We start from the raw sequence: 12620 nt of genomic DNA, 5'->3' as shown, positions 1-12620 counted from the left end.
CGTATCAGTCCATCTTCTAAGACAGGATTGTATCGTGCGATTTTTGACTCTTTTGGCAGTGGCGAGTTATTCTGAAGTGCATTTAATTCGCTGGAGAAGGAATCTCTCTGGCCCACTCGAATCCAATACATTTTGGCAGCTGATAATTCGGTGGCTTTAAGTTCTCCTGAAGATTTATTCTTCTGACGAATGTTGTGTAGGAAGCGGAAAGTCCATGCTGTGATACGAATGAGCTTCCAGTATGAGCTGAATTTAAATAAGTCCAGAAGGCTGGTTGGCGTAGATATCGACAAGACTTGGCTCTGGGTTTTCTTCCTCTTTTCTTCGGGAGGAAGTCGTACCACCGTTGTAGTATCGTTTGGCCAGCATTCAGGTGGGTGTGTAAGCCAAGGCGGCCCATGCCACCAAATATCCAGAGAACTCATTTGGTAGCCGAGGAGTCCACGTGAGAGGTGGTCAGCAGGATTGTCTGGTCCTGAGCAGTGTTTCCATTGCGTGGGAGTCGTGTGCGTTTGTATCTCAGTTACACGATTACAAACGAAGGTCTTCCATCTGTTAGGATCACAGCGAATCCAACTTAGTGTTATTGTAGAATCCGTCCAAAATATCGCATGGGCAATTTTAAAGTATGTTGCGCGGCAAAAGTAACACAATAGTCTGGTTCCAACTACTGCCGCTAAAAGTTCGAGTCGAGGCAATGTCACCTTTTTAATAGGAGCAAGTCTGTTCTTGCTACAGGCTAAATGAGTTACGACGTCATCATCTAAGACAGTACGAATGTACAAAGCTGGTCCATATGCCTTTTCCGAGGCGTCACAGAATACGTGCAGCTGAGAGTCTCTTCCATGAGCTGTAGCTATCCATCTAGGGACACGTATACGTGACAATGAAGGTAAGCTAGATATCCAAGTGCGCCATCGTGCCCATAAGTCCCAGGGCATAACTTCATCACAACCAATTCCTCGGCACCATGTTTCCTGAAATAGCAATTTCCCAACAAGAGAAACAGGGGAAAATAGTCCGAGTGGGTCATAGAATTTAGCCGTACATTGTAAAAGGAGTCGTTTCGTGGCTGGCTCTTCTGACGACCTTCTGATGATTTCGCTAGGATCGATACAGAAGTAGTCACCTGCGGTGTTCCAGTCTAGGCCTAAAACTTGAGTCTGGGTGTGGAGTTCTCGCCCTTCTGCCCTCCAGATAGTTTGGAGTTGTTCACAGTTGGTAGCCCATTTTGATAAGGGGAGGATGATCAATTTCATTAGGTTTACAAGTTCATAGTATATAGCTATAACCGAATTATCACCTTCTACTGAGATCACAAAGTCGTCCTTGTATGCAGTCTCTCACTTGCCCAAAGTACATCACTCTGTGACAAAGGGTGGGAGGGGGGGGAGAGTGCCAGTGTGCACTCGGTATGTTTGCCTGGGGGGGGGGTCTCGTCCGTGATTTGGAGGAGGCCCTGCCGGCAGCTATAGAGAGCTCTGGGTGCAACCGGCTGCATATAGTGGCCCATGTCGGCACGAGTGACGCCTGCCGCTTGGGGTCTGAGGGCATCCTCGGCTCCTTTCGGCGGGTGGCTGATTTGGTGAAGGCAACTAGCATCGCACGGGGGGTGCAGGCTAGGCTGTCTATTTGTAGCGTCGTATCCATGGTTGCTAGCGGTCCTCTGGTTTGGAGCAGAGTGGAAGGTCTACACCAGGAGCTCAGACGACTCTGCAGCGGTATCGATTGCGAATTTTTCGACCTCCGCTATTGGGTGCAGAACTGAAGGGTTCTCCCTAATAGGTCAGGCGTGCACCACACGCAGGAAGCGGGTACTGGGGTTGCAGCGTACGAGTGACGTGCTCATGGGACTTTCTTAGATTAGAGAAACTCTCCCTTGGGATCAAATACGATTTGCCTGATAAATTAGCCACACTCAGGGAATGTTTGTCGTCACAGATCAGAGACAGAAAATGTTAATATGATTTAGTAAGCTGTAGGAGCATCCAAGGAAAAGTTTCAGAATTAGTGTTGCTTACTGAAGGTTATAATGCACAGATAGTATTAGGAACAGAAAGCTGTTTGAAACCGGGCGTTAATGACAACGAAATCCTAAGTTATTGTTAGAATATTGATCGTAAAGATTGGTTATTCACCATTGGCAGCGACGTATTTATTGTAGTAAAGAATTCGACAAATCTAGCGAGACTATGAAGGATTCAGATTGTGAATTAATCTGGGTGAAGATAAGTATCAGAGATAGGTCAAAAATGCTAATCGGATGCTTTTATAGACCGCCTGGGTCGGGGACTATAGTGGTAGAGCTCTTCGGAAAGAACTTTCAGAATATCCAGAATGAGATTTTCACTCTGCAGCGGAGTGTGCGCTGATATGAAACTTCCTGGCAGATTAAAACTGTGTGCCCGACCGAGACTCGAACTCGGGACCTTTGCCTTTCGCGGGCAAGTGCTCTACCATCTTTTTTTTTTTAAACCGCATTCATACTACTAAAAACATATACAAAACAGCACAAACATAAATAAACAAAAAAGCCTTCAAGAAATAAACAGAAAAATTTACAAAAACATTCTCTTGACCTGTTTCTTGAATGTCTCTGTCCGCCACCGGTAGATGAAAATTACGTACTCGACTGAACCCGCTTTTTTTTTTTTTTTTACAAATACTAAATGAAATGCATCCTCTGCCAAAAAGAAAGAAAACAAAAGATTTTAAAACAAATCACAAATTGAAAGGAACAGGGATGTTGTTTTTATTTATTTATTTTCAAAAATGATCACTCTGTTAAAAGGAACATATAGACCATGTCATCGTATAGTATGTGCATTACATAGTGAGTGGTGAGAGAAGCGTGAGGTTCATCATCAGCTGTCAGATGTGCACACCGACTGCACCCGGCACATTCCAACTGCGTGGGGGATCAAGGAAGACTGCCTGAAGATAATTGGCAAAGGTTTTCCGATAGTGGGACCATCTATGAACCTCACTGTGGGCTTGCTGCAAGAAATACCAAAAGTCAAGTCGCGACGTGGCAGTATCCCCATAGAGGTACGCGATCGTCCAACCTTTGATCCAGATGATCGACTGTGATTTAGTCGCCGGAAAGTAGTCACTCTCCGGATGTAAGAAGGAAGCAGGTGTAATATGTTGCGGGGTCACACGGAGGTAGCAAGCCACCATCTGTCTTCCTAGGAGCCAGACGTCCTCCACCGCGATACAAATTAAGCGGTGATGGTCGTCATCCACTTGGTGCCATTTCGGGCATAGTGGAGTGTCCACTAGTCCAATTGCATGGAGCCGTTGGTGGGTGTTGAACTTGCCACAGGCGACAGAGAACCACAGTGCCCGAACGAAGGTAGGAAAGAATTTTTGGTGCACATGTCTCCAAATCTTCGGCCAATGCAACCTGGGGTGTTCCAGTTCAATTACATTACAACTTATCCGTCGTAGCAGCCAAACATAAAAATCTTTCGCGCATGGCGATCTAGTGCGCGGAAGCTCGTCTCTGATATAACTAAGTTCCACGATAAATGTTGAGACATGCGCAAAATGTGGCGTAATGTTGCCCACCGCCACCGGAGGTGTGAGGGACGCTGGAACCAGGAGATCCAGAAGGCGCGATGTAAGGGAATCACGCCCGCTACGCCATTGCTTATACATTGTGGCTAGAAGGAGCGCCGTCGCACGGCAGTGAACATTCGTAAGTCCGAGTCCCCCCTTGTCCGTAGGGAGAGTGAGCGTTTCGTATCGCACCTTGAGGGGCGATCCAATCATCACGAAATAGCCTAGTGCTGATTGAAGTCGACGTCCGAGCGTGAGTGGTAGGGGCAGGATCTGCGAAATATGCACCATTCGAGAAACCACATAAGTGTTCAGGTACTCGACTCGCTGCAAAAGATCAAGGCGCCGTAGGAGATGTTGTCGGACCATGGTACGTGTTGTCTGTAACATACGTCGGTAGTTAACTGCTGCAGTATGTTTTACAGATGAGGTAAAGTCTATGCCGAGATAGCGGAATCGTTGCACATAAGGAAACGGACTGATTTCTTCCGGCGTAAGGCCCCTTCCCACCGGCATTGCCGCCGATTTGTTCATGTTCACTGCACTACCCGCCGTCACACTGTGGTCCAACAACAGTTCAAGGACCGTCTTCACCTCTTCCTCAGAACGAACGAGCAGCAGGAGGTCGTCCGCATAGGCACGACATTTGAAGGTGTAGCCCCGTAGTTCCACCCCAGAAAGAGAATTGGTGAGCCTCCCAATTAATGGTTCCAACGCTATCGCGAACAGCAGCATCGAAAGAGGGCAGCCCTGGCGAATGGATCGTCGAATTTGAATGGGCCCTGCTATACGCCCATTAACCTGTACCAAGGATTGTGCGCCCCCGTAAATCCTTCTAATGAGACCAGTAAAACGGCCTGGAAAACCCATTTGTTCCAGTACAGCATACAGATAGTTGTGGCGCACCTTATCAAAAGCACTGTCAAAATCAACCGCCACCATCGCCGCTTTAAGCCGGCACTCCTCCGCCAGCGCTATCACATCACGGCATTCGCAAGTAGCTGTTTGCACATTCACCGATCCACCCGGTGTCGTCTGTTCCGGAGAGACAACGCTACGAATTAACATACGACATCGGGACGCTAGCAACCGTGCAAAGATCTTATAATCGGCATTAAGCAGGGTGATGGGGCGATAATGTGTGACCGTAATTCCTGGCTTCGGTTTATGTACTGGCACCAGGAGGCCTTCCATAAAAGCCGGTGGAATAGGCGCATCGGAATTTAACATCTCGTTGTACATTTCCGTCCATCGCGGTACCATTTCGTTGCGAAATTCGCGATAGAATTCAGCAGGAAGCCCATCAGTGCCTGGGGACCGATTCAACGCACCTTGTGCGATCGCATCATGTACTTCCCCACAGCTAATGGCTTCCAGTAAGGTTCTCGCGGCTTCCACCGTCAGTGTACGGGAGACGGACGTGGCTATACGGTCGAGGTCATCGAAAGAGGCTGCTTCTTCCCGATAGATGTGTTGGTAATGGTCGACGAATGCAGAGACAATGTCCGCTTGACGCGTCACTCTTCGGTCTTCGCGGGTGATTAACTCCCGTACCAAAACGCGTCGTCGGTGCTTTCGTTCATTCACGACGTGGTGCATGGAAGGAATCTCGTGCCTTACTGTATCGTGACATCTGGCGCGCACCATGGTTCCCTGAAGATGTTTCCGAGCTAAAGCCACTAATTTAGCTTTTATCCTTTTGCGTTCGATCCAGATGTCCTGTCCCGGCGGGCCATCATCCAGGTCGCGCAGTGCTGCAAAATAAAAGTCGGTGGTACGGCGGCGCCATTCTGCCATTTCCCTGCTATATGAGATGAACGTACGGCGAAGTGCCGGTTTAGCACAAGTCAGCCACCAATCAAGCTTCGTCGCATACCTTCCAACCCTTCGCTCGCACATCGTCCATGTCTCAAGGATCCGTTGACGGCATTCAGGATCATGTAGATGTTGAATGTTTAGTTTCCACGGGGCCTTACTGTTCCACACCTCTCTACGGGGAAGAAGCACCGTACAGATGTAAGCGCTGTGATCGGAAAATGCCAATGGCCAGCGTTCCGCGTCCTGGACATCATTTGCATGAGCCCGTGAGATATAAATGCGATCTAATCTGCTCGCCGAATGACTTGTCACATAGGTGTATCCCGGTGCAGCTCCATGTCGTAATTCCCACGTGTCACTAAGTACAAGGTCGTTGACAACGATTCGCAACTCCTGGCTGATGTTTGCTTGCGGCCATTGGTCTTTCTGGCTGAGAACACAGTTGAAATCTCCACCAATTATTACACATTCAGAACGTCCATGGAATAGTGTAGCAATGTCTTCTGCATAAAATCGCGCCCTTTCCGCCGCCGATTGTTTCCCGACGGTGCATAAAGATTGATGATGCGTGTCCCAAACGTCGTGAAAGCCATTCCCCTGGCCGACGGAAGATAACACACGTTTTCCACTGGGAAGCCATCTCGCACGTAAACTGCCACCCCACTCCCATTGTGATCTCCATGTGACGAATAGGACTGGTAGCCTGCGATGTATGGGAGTGCAGCTATGTGGACTTCCTGCAGCAAAACAATATCCACATCAGATGCCCAAACCGTTTCCTTCAATAGGTGTATTTTGGCCGGTGAACGCACGTCATTGATATTTAATGTTGCAATACGGTTCGCATGGCGTTGAATCCCACTCTGTCGAGGCGCAAAAACATCTCCCTGCACCGGCGCCGGGGGTTGAGTTAGAAGACGTTCTCTCGCCCCTCTCCCTTCACCTTCAGCAATTATTAGTCCGTCTTCGTGAGTGCCGGCTGCCTCTGTATGACGTCCGGCGCCTCCTCAATATCCTCATACCACATCTTTTCAGGCTGTGATATATTCGTGTCCATAGCCACAGCATCTGCGTCTGGAGAGCCAAGTGGCTGTGATTTCTCTTCAGCATCACCACGTACCGGTACCGTCAATGTGACAGACCGCTGTGGGTCGGATCGAACAGTTCCCAGTGCTTCATCCTGTTTCGTACAGGCTGTTGTGTCGTCTTGGTCCACAGGCACATCGTCGTCGGGGCAAGGGGAGTCATCCCGAGGAGATGTCGTGCGACGCCGCCGTTTCCTCCTTTTCGGGGAACGCTGTTTGCGTGATCTTCCGTCCGTGTCCTCAGATTGCAGGGAATCACGGCTGCCCGAAAGAAAAGCATCCGTAGGAACTGGAAGTGTTTCGAGTCCCATCGTTGAACTTGGCGGGAGTTCGGTCGAAACTAATGATGTCGTCTCAGAGTGCGTTTCAGACGGAACAGCATCCGTAGTGGCTGGAACTGCTTCTTGTACTATCGGTGTGCTTGGTGGGAGTTCGGTCTCATCTGATGTTGTCGCCGTAGATTGTATGCTCGACGGAGCAGCATGCTCTGTCATCCCGACGTCTGCGACAAGGTTTCGGAGAGTGCCATCTTGATCTTCCACCGGGGCTGTGTCCTTTCGGTCATCAGCGGACGCAGTGAGGGCTTTGGCATAGGTGATCGGTAGTACTGTCATCGCCGGCGACGGCTCCCGCACATCTGAAGGCAGTTGCGTAATCCGCCGTTGCATACAGTTCGACCTGAGGTGTACCTCCTGGCCACATCCAGAACATGTACGTGGTTGACCATCGTAAATCACCACCGCCCGACAACCACCAATTGTCAGATAGGACGGTACATGCTTCTGAAGATCAATAGTGATCTGCCGCACTCCGTTAAGAACGGGGTATGTGGCGAATTGTGTCCAGCGTTCTGCTGTGTGACCATGTACTGTGCCATATGGCTTAAAAGCCTCGATAACTTCGTCAGCCGGGAGCTCAAATGGCAGCTGAAAAACACGTATTGTCCGTATACCCAGACCAGCATGTTCTACAGTTACCGTGCCGACATTCCCGTCACTATGGCAAAATCGGAGACCTGCTTTTGTCGCCTGTAGAATTCTCTCACATTCCGCGTCATTTACCATCTTAACATACACCGTGGGACTAACGATGGATAGCCGGCCGAAGTGGCCGTGCGGTTAAAGGCGCTGCAGTCTGGAACCGCAAGACCGCTACGGTCGCAGGTTCGAATCCTGCCTCGGGCATGGATGTTTGTGATGTCCTTAGGTTAGTTAGGTTTAACTAGTTCTACGTTCTAGGGGACTAATAACCTCAGCAGTTGAGTCCCATAGTGCTCAGAGCCATTTGAACCATTAACGATGGATAGGTGAATTCCGATAATATCGTTTGGCGGTATCTTGACGTCCTCTCGAATGAATCGTTCCACTGCTAAAGCCTTTGGTCGTTCGTAGTCTTTGCAGAAATTGAATCGTAATGTAGTTTTCCTGTACTTGTTCGCCATGATCGTTGTTACTAGCCCGCGTGCAGACTAAGTCCACAAGTAAACAAACACTCGCACACGCCGCACAGGCGGAAGTATCGGACCTCCGCTTCGCACGGCTGCTAGCGCCGAACTGCCCAATCTGAGCTACCGAAGCACGACTCACGCCCGGTACTCACAGCTTTACTTCTGCCAGTATCTCGTCTCCTACCTTCCAAACTTTACAGAAGCTCTTCTGCGAACCTTGCAGAACTAGCACTCCTGAAAGAAAGGATATAGCTGTGGCTAAGCCATGTCTCCGCTATATCCTTTCTTTCAGGAGTGCTAGTTCTGCAAAGTTCGCAGAAGAGCTTCTGTAAAGTTTGGAAGGTAGGAGACGAGATACTGGCAGAAGTAAAGCTGTGAGTACCGGGCGTGAGTCGTGCTTCGGTAGCTCAGATGGTAGAGCACTTGCCCGCGAAAGGCAAAGGTCCCGAGTTCGAGTCTCGGTCGGGCACACAGTTTTATTCTGCCAGGAAGTTTCACATCAGCGCACACTCCGCTGCAGAGTGAAAATCTCATTCTGGAAACATCCCCCAGGCTGTGGCAGAGCCACGTCTCCGCTATATCCTTTCTTTCAGGAGTGCTAGTTCTGCAAGGTTCGCAGAAGGTTCGCAGAAGAGCTTCTGTAAAGTTTGGAAGGTAGGAGACGAGATACTGGCAGAAGTAAAGCTGTGAGTACCGGGCGTGAGTCGTGCTTCGGTAGCTCAGATGGTAGAGCACGTGCCCGCGAAAGGCAAAGGTCCCGAGTTCGAGTCTCGGTCGGGCACACAGTTTTAATCTGCCAGGAAGTTTCATTTCAGAATATCGTTACTAATTTTCCTTATGATGCCGTTGAGATAGGGTGTGACTTGAACTTTCCAGGTATACTCGTAGATTGGGAGTGTCATGCTATCAAAGCTGGTGCCGGAGACAGGGATGTGACATTCTTCTGGATGTCTTGGTCAAAAATTTCTTTGAGCAGATAGTTTGAGGTCCAACTCGTATGGAGAACAAAAGGAAAAAATTCAAAGGCATCTTGCAATATGCCCTAGACAAATATGTTCCGAGTAAGGTCTTAAGGGATGGGAAATACCTTTCACGGTTTAATAACTGTGTTAGAAAACAGTTACGTAAACAAATAGAGATTGATCTCAGATTCCAGAGAAGTAACAACTCAGCTGACAAACAGAAGCTGAACGAAGAGAAAATGAGCGTAAGGAGGGCACTGAGAGAAGCGCTGAATGGCTTTCTAAGTAAAACTTTGTCAACCGATCTGAGTAAAAACGCTAATAGATTTTAGTCATATGTAAGATTGATAAGTGGGTCAAAAGCTTCTACTCATTCACTCAGTGACCATACTGGCACCGAAACGGAAGATAACAGAGAGAGGGCCGAAACGGTGAATTCGGTCTTCAGAAATTGTTTCACCGAGGATGATCGTGACACGGTCTCTCTTTTCAATCGTCGTACGAACTTCGAAATGACAGATACTGAGATAATCGATTACTGAATGGAAAAACAACTACAATCGCTTAGTAATGGAAAAGCGTCGCACCTGATTAGATACCTATAAGATTCTACAAAGATTATGCGAAAGAAGTTGCTCCCCTTGTACCATTAATTTATCGTAGATCACTTGAGCAAGGAAGGGTACCTAGTGACTGGAAGAAAGCGCAGGTCATTCCACTTTTTAATAAGGGCCTAGGACAGATGCACACAATTATAGACCCATGTAGTTGACGTCAATCTGTTGTAGAATTGTGGAACATGTTTTATGCGCAAGAGTTAGTATTCATGCAAGCTCTGGCAGTTGAAACTGAACGTAAATAAATGTGGCATACTGTGCAAACATAGCAAACGAAATCCACATGCGTACAGCTACACTATTCTTGACGAACTACTGGAAACATTATCTACCGTAAGATATCCAGGAGCAACTATCTAGAGCGATCTCAAGTGGAATGACCACATTAAACAAATAGTGGGGAAAGCAGACGTCAGACTCAGATTCATAGGAAGAATCGTAAGGAAATGTACCTCATCCACGAAGGAAGTGGCTTATAATGCTCTTGTTCGACCGGTTCTTCAGTATTGCCCATCTATCTCTGATCCCTACCATTTAGGACTAATAGAAGGGATGGAGAAGATCCAACGAAGAGAAGCGAGCTTCGTCACGGGATCGTTTAGCCGGCTCGAGAGCGTTACCGAAATACTCAACAAACTCCCCTGGAAGAAGTTACAAGGGAGGCATTGTGCATCACGGAGAGATTTAGCATTGAAATTTCGAGAGAGCACTTTCCGGGAATAGTCAGACAACGTAACACTTACCCAACATACGTCTTGCGTAATAATCACGAAGAAAAAATTCGAGAAATTACCGACAATCATTCTTCCTACGAGTTATTCGCTAGTGGAACTGAGTTAGAGGGTTCAGTTAGTACTACAAAAAGTACCTTCTGCCATACGCCATTAGGTGGCTTGTGGAGTATGATGTAGATGTAGATGATTCTTCCTTCGTGACAGTTGTGTACATCATATAATACAGTTTTCCACTTCGTGATTTTGACGTCTGCCATGTTAAGTTTTATTTTTCGTATATATAACAAATTAACCATGCGTATGGGGTTATTACTCCAGTAGACAAGCTGCAGGGAACTGTTAACTACCATTCAGCACCTGTTTCTTAAGTTATTCGTTGACTGATACGACATGGAAGTGATTGGCTCAGTGTACAGTTGCGAACACTATTTGTTAGTCTTTTGACAGGATTAAGCCCACCACCTATTCTGCTCGCAGCCTTAGGATTTTATTTTTGGCGTAATCTGGTCGCCATCTGTTCGCTTGCTGAGCTGCTACTTCCCTGCATAGGACTATGTGTATCACATCTAGTCCACTGCACTTAAATGCAATGTAACCATTCTTTTCGTTGTGACCAGGGAAATCTGCTTTCGCCTAGCCACAACTGTGGATTCTTTGATTGCTCTGGGAGAAGGGTCATCAAACTAGTTCAAATGGTTCAAATGGCTCTAAGCACTATGGGACTTAACATCTGAGGTCATCAGTCCCCTAGACTTAGAAGTACAGAAACCTGACTAACCTAAGGACATCGCACACATCCATGCCCGAGGCAGGATTCGGACCTGCGAGCAGCGCGGGATTAGCCGAGCGGTCTAGGGCGCTGTAGTCATGGACTGTGCGGCTGGTCCCGGCGGAGGTTAGAGTCCTCCCTCGGGCATGGGTGTGTGTGTTTGTCCTTTGGATAATTTAGGTTAAGTAGTGTGTAAGCTTAGGGACTGATGACCTTAGCAGTTAAGTACCATAAGAATTTACACACATTTGAACATTTCGAAACTGCGACGGTAGCAGCAGCGCGATTCCGGACTGAAGCACCTAGAACCTCTCGGTCACAGCTGCAGGCGAACACATGAAGTATTAGTTCACTTTATTACGTTGATAAATAAAAGGTTTACTTAACTTTGTCCAGTGATAATTTACAACTGTCATTGACTAGAAAGGCAACTTGTGATTTACTAATTAAAAAACTGTTCTCTTGAGGTACAATTTTCAACATTAGCAACACTACAAGTTTATATGAAACTTAAACTATTCATTGGTTCTAGATGATGATGTTGACTGCTATAGTGAAGGTCACAAACTGCGCGAGTTTTTGTATGTTCAACACTATACTGACCTCAGTGTAAGGGCACTGCAGTTTCTCAGAAGTAGGGTGTATCTTCTGGAGAGCTTCTTATTAGTTGTTGTGGGCTGCAGTAAGCCCTCTGTGGTATTGTTTCACGCTGCCAACTTTGATGTGCCACTACAGAGTCTGGATGATAGCACATTTTAAGCAGACGTGGATGTGAATGGAACTTTATAAACATATTTTTTGGGTGTCCCCTAATGCAGTAAATTGTTTCGACTTCGATATTTTTTACCACTACACCGATGTAAGACTATTTTTGGTTACTATAGCTAACAAAAGCACCACTGTGTCAGCGGTTTTCTTTGCCAGTGTTAAGAATAATGAAAAAATCAGGTATGAGTCATTGCCTCCATGACAGCAACTAAGAGAATGCTAAGAATGGCTATACAACTCTAGAGACCTGACTGTCTTGCTGATGAAGTTGTAGTTACCTAAAGGAGTCAATGGGTTGATAGATTTAATGCTTCACCTATTAAGAGGTTAGAATCCAGTCACATGACCATCACAGCGCTTTTTTCTTCATTCGCTTAATGCTTTACCACTAAACATTATGTGTGTTAATGTTATAGTTCAACTACGCTATGCTGATGTCAAGAAGTACCTGTGACTCGGTCAGACACACTAGAGTCTGTTCCCAGCCATTATACTCTATTTTGGCGTAAATTGGTAGCAAAATGTGGTAATATTCATTGTCTCACTGACAGTAACTATGGGACGACGACGACGACGACCCGGGCTTCTGCAGGGGCTCCCCGACCCCTGGTTGGCGGAGTCCTAGTAGGCTTGCCCTACTTTGCCTCCAAGTCTTCTTTCATTTGGAATGATTGGTTCTTCTCGTTTCTTAGTGTCTTCTTGGGCCCTTCTCAGGTTGTGAAGACTTCTCTGTGTATGCGCTGCAGACACTGGGTGGGCCCATTACAGGCCGACTTCAGTGCTGCCGGCGCGGACGGCGTTGGGAGCGCCTTATTTCGGCGGCTGTTGAACAGCCGCCGGTGAGGCGGTCATCACTGTT

The 12620-nt window shown here is 47.4% G+C and overlaps 1 protein-coding gene across 1 annotated transcript in view; it reads left to right on the top strand.

The window, feature by feature from the left end:
• LOC126249105 (mRNA export factor GLE1-like) overlaps positions 1-12215 on the top strand; it is a 78387-nt gene extending 66172 nt beyond the window's left edge. The window contains exon 2 of the mRNA XM_049950755.1: positions 12178-12215. Within this exon, the coding sequence (XP_049806712.1) occupies positions 12178-12215 (38 nt within the window). The remainder of the gene's footprint in view (positions 1-12177) is intronic.
• The last annotated feature ends 405 nt before the right edge of the window (positions 12216-12620 follow it).

This window comes from Schistocerca nitens, chromosome 3 (genome assembly GCF_023898315.1).
Source record: "Schistocerca nitens isolate TAMUIC-IGC-003100 chromosome 3, iqSchNite1.1, whole genome shotgun sequence".
Taxonomy (NCBI): Eukaryota; Metazoa; Arthropoda; class Insecta; order Orthoptera; family Acrididae; genus Schistocerca; species Schistocerca nitens.
Note: the sequence above shows the minus strand (reverse complement) of the source record. Positions and strands in the feature narration are given on the sequence as shown.